Source organism: Opisthorchis viverrini (assembly GCF_000715545.1).
Source record: "Opisthorchis viverrini unplaced genomic scaffold opera_v5_64, whole genome shotgun sequence".
Classification (NCBI taxonomy): Eukaryota; Metazoa; Platyhelminthes; class Trematoda; order Opisthorchiida; family Opisthorchiidae; genus Opisthorchis; species Opisthorchis viverrini.
The window spans coordinates 1,083,528-1,088,181 of record NW_008751720.1 but is presented as its reverse complement, the minus strand read 5'-3'; the positions used below and the strand labels follow the sequence as shown (position 1 = coordinate 1,088,181).

The following is a 4,654-nucleotide window of genomic DNA, read 5'->3' as shown; positions in this document are numbered from 1 at the left end:
AAAAAAGACGTACTCATTGCTGCTGGTCCTGTAGGTGAGCGACAAACATCAAGGCAATTTCACGGAAAAACCTGCATTTTGCACTATTCTGCCAAAGAAATTCGTTTGTTTAGTCAAAAGTTAATCCAGTTTAGCCAGTGCCTCAGTCTGGAATTTGTGAACAAATTCTTTTGCTGAAGGAACTTGGTTTGTAAATGATGAGCTTCGAACAATGAATTACATAAAGCATGATGTGATTTTCAAAAGTTTCTGGAAGACCCCTATTGTTTTGAATATTGCAGTACACAAATACATATTGTTTTGTGATTCAAGTTTTTTTGTTACTTGAATATATCTTCCAAGATGGCAATATTTGACAACTTCTCCCATCGGAAAAAATCAAGACACCCTGCTTTAACAAAACGTCTAGCAATCTTTTGGATGAATCCCGTGTGATTGTCACTATAACTCACACCACCCGTGCACAAACATCATAAGAGATGGTTTTATGATGCAGGAATAATGGCAGCAACACAGATTGGGGAACATAAAGAAGTCACCTTTTGAAAGCTACATTGGGTTGGAGGTAATGCTAACAACTCGAAGAAAATGTACTTCGGTAATCTGTTTAATTATTGGTAGCTCAGGTGAGTTCATTGGTTGTTGATCAGGTGGCTGTTGATCTGTTCACCGAGCTTGGCAATTGGCTTGCAAACGTTTCGTCACCATGCGAGGAGACTTCATTAGTCCGCAGTTAAGTGGGTACTACTTCCTTGCCTGCGTGCGTTTATACAGCAGTCGAAGGCTATCTGTTATCTTCTGACGTGATTGGCTACTTAAAGTGTAACAAACTTGATGAGTCGATTGGTCCGTTTGTGAACTTTGTTGCGTTGTGGTCTGCGTTCCCTCGTGTTGATTGTTTATCCTCACGTCTTCTATTTTTAGTAGTTTGCTCTCTCCGGCCTCAGTTTGTATCGCGTTGTGGTGTGACGTTCTTGAGTTTGATTGGTTGCTTGTGCCGCCCTATTTCCTCCACCGTGGCGGTCAGTGTCCCTTCGTCCGTCGGTTGATTTGGTGCTTTGATTGGTCGCTTCCTCCAATCTAATTGATGTGTCCGTTTGAATGATGTTTTTCTCTTCTCTTATGATTTCCTTGTCTTGTTGATTTTGCAGCTCTAAGCTCGGTGGTTCTGGAGTTCTTTCGCCCTTAGTGGCTGGTAAATGGGACCAATTTCGATATTTTTGTTGATGGCCTCTTTGGTGAAGTACCATGCTTCCATAAATACGCGTTCATTTCCAAATTCGTTTCTTCAGAAGATAACAGTTAGCCTTCGACTGCTGTATAAACGCACGCAGGCAAGGAAGTAGTACCCACTTAACTGCGCACTGATGACGTCTCCTCGTATGGTGACGAAACTTTTGCAAACCGATTGCCAAGCTCGGTGCACAGATCAACAGCCACCTGATCAACAACCAAGAAAATGTACTTCGGAATCAGTTGAACCATACAGAAACGGATTTGTAGAACATGTTCTATAAGATGAGAGGTCCGTACATCCAGGCGTAATTAGCATAAGGTAGTATTTTGTTGAAGATAAACAACAACAAATTTGGAGGTCAGTGAGAACTTGATATATTCGGTAGATGGAGTTCACGTTATACTTATCCACCATTAGAGTAGGAAGGCTGGATGCTTCTGTCAGTTTTTTTCTTAAGAGTTTACACTGTCTGTTTACTCTTTCCATCACTTGCTCCTTGCTAGACCAAATCCCTAATACATATTTTGCATCAGTTCAGATCACTCCATCAGCAGTAGGCTACCTAGATTCGGGTTAACACTACTCGGAATTATTACTGGAAAGTTTCGCCGACAAAAGTGCGTCAAGTGATGATTGAGTATCTTTTACACCCCACATACGCCAGGTTTTAACCAAAGGACTAGAAGTAAAATTACGAAACCAGCCGCTGTGTGTACTCCAACTGTTTGTTGAAATTACGAGAACACATCCTCATTTCAATGAGACGTGGATGGAAGAATATAATGAAAGGGGCATCGGGTTACATTTACCTAAGACTACCAGGTGCTCTCAGATGGATCAATGATAGTTCAATTCAAATTTTACTGCTCAGGTGTCCACTGAATTCATACTGCATTCTCTACACCTCAGTCGGCCAGCGATCACCCAAGTTACGCCTTTCTAATTGACTACTGATTCCTTTACCGTCTTTCTTCGTAGAACTATGCAAGTACCAAAGTGAACGAACGACTGTTGTACATTGTTTTATTCTTACAAATTAGGGCTGCCCGTAGTTAGGGGCAGTTAGATCCGGATGAAGCCGAATTGAAAGCTTTTTTGAAAACGGATTAGAGCTACAGTTCTTCCTCGGCTGTTAGTGGCACCCCTTATTTTACCTGGGTGGTTGGGACTTGCTCAAGTTAAACAAGTTGAATAAACACAAATCAGAATGACTGTGGCTGATTACGTTTAATGAGTACCACAAACCGGCATGTGAGTTTCGCCATTCAGTATCGTCATGAGCCCCAGAATATAAATCACACCGTCTGGCATTTTCGCTGAATAGTCGCCACATAGAGCATTCTTCAGTTCGAAGAGGACACGAGAAATACTTTCCAATCCCACTGGAGAAGTGGAACGCTTGCCCTCAGCTTACTCACAGAAAACATAGAGGTGTCATGAGAAGAAATGCTGGCAATTCCTAATAACGGAAACTATTTTCTTGACAGAAAAAAGAGCGACAGATCATCAGAGTTCTCCGAAATGTGCCAATGTAATCTTGGTTGTTGCTCTGAGGTTGGTCCTTACACTGATACGGGTTTAATTACTCTCCATCTTGCTTGATTGTGTAACTTGACTGTGTGAGAATGTACCCCCAGGAACGTTGCTTGCTAGCCAGCGAATCGTGCAAGGCTACGTAATAATTCCATAAAATATCTTACAACACTGTACTCTTGCTAATTTCTGAACAAATGTAGGTAAGTGACGGACACGTGATTAAGGGAACAACAAGTGAACAGAAGATTCGGTCTACTGCACACCCTCCACGTATTCCACTGTTTCCTTTGGTCGTCACACACACATGCAATCAGAACATCTACACCCTCACAGCCTGTGCCGTTTAGCAACGGTAAGCAGTACATTTTAGTGCGCCCCTCCCTTGTCAAAATAAAAACCATATTCATCTGGTGGGCCATCCTGAATTATGCTGCCTGATACACGACAGAATGAAAAATCAGGGATATATAATGGAAAAGTTCTGCTGTGGGCTATAGTTGAGCACGAATGTACTGTGATTCTCCCCAGTTTATGGTAAGTTAGTGCATGTGTTTTGTTCACTTTGTCAGGTGTCATGTATTTGTTCTCTGTCTTGCTGCTAGCCATTAAGAGTAATGCATCTTACTGTGTTATTCATCATTCTTTGGGTGACTGATTGATTGAACCATTCAGATGGAATAGGAACGTGCTAAAACCTTCGCATATATAAACAAACGACATAAAAGTCTGTGTCAAATCTTATTGGTCATCAGAGTGGATCTACTGGCAGATCGATGAATCCAGAGGCATGTATGAATCACCAACTTGTCTTGTATGACAACTTACTTGCTTCTGGCATCTCTTTGGAACAGAAAACAGATATATGATCATTTCAGAATTACAGAACCTTTATTCCCATCAAGTCAGAAACAGTTAGCCCAGAGAACAATGATAGAACGTCCCTCTGAAGACTGGGCATGATCGCCCTCTGGTTTTAAGCAACTTACTCAGCAAATTTGTAAGAAATCAAACGATACGAGTAGAAATATACACAACAAACATGTTCTAAATTGCCGGAAAAGAAAGTACACTACCAGGAATAAGTAGCAGTGGGGACATCTGGTACTTCTCTAGTAAACCCTTTTGTCAACGAATTTTAAGTTAATCACATTTAGGCCATTCAGAAGGAAAGCAGACGGTACATTTATAATTTCAACAATGCGCGCTACATAACCCGATGCGAAGAGCCCTCAGACGTCAATTGAAAGAGAGCTTGCGATCCGACCGTGAATTATGGTGGACACAGAAAGTCAAAGAAATGGAAGAGGCCCAGAAAGCCGGTAATGCCCGGAGATTATTTCAGTTAATCCGTGCGACCGGTCCCCGGAAACCACCTGTGAGTGAAAGCATCAAGCATCAGAATGGAACGACCATCTCGAATAAGGAGGAACGCCTTGACCGGTGGGCTGAATACTTTGAGCAACAAATGTCTTGGCCACCAGCCAGCACTCATCTGCAGCCCACAGGTGAATTAGAACCCTGGACGGTGAACGTGGAACCACCTACGGCCTCAGAGGTTTACGACTGCATATGTTCTCTCAAGCGCCACCGAGCTCCCGGTCCGGATGACCTCCCACCTGCACTGTTCAAAGACGGAGGTGAAATCCTCAGTCACCGCCTGTCCGACTTGTTTGCTTGCATTTGGGAAAAAGAGTCTGTCCCAGACAACTGGGGAGAATCGGTGATAGTGCCCATTTTCAAAAAAGGGGCGCGTAGTGAGTGTGGTAACCACAGGGGGATCAGCTTGACCCCGGTTATAACGAGACTGTTGGCGTCAATTGTGATTCGTCGCCTTACGGTGGCTCGTGAGATACTGACCCGAGAGCAGCAAGCGGGATTCCG

The 4,654-nt window shown here is 43.0% G+C and overlaps 1 protein-coding gene across 1 annotated transcript in view; it reads right to left on the bottom strand.

The window, feature by feature from the left end:
• Positions 1–1,353: 1,353 nt before the first annotated feature.
• Positions 1,354–4,654, bottom strand: part of T265_04094 (hypothetical protein) — a gene marked incomplete at both ends in the record, with an annotated part of 6,865 nt that continues 3,564 nt past the window's right edge. The window contains one exon of the mRNA XM_009168740.1: positions 1,354–1,511. Within this exon, the coding sequence (XP_009167004.1) occupies positions 1,354–1,511 (158 nt within the window). The remainder of the gene's footprint in view (positions 1,512–4,654) is intronic.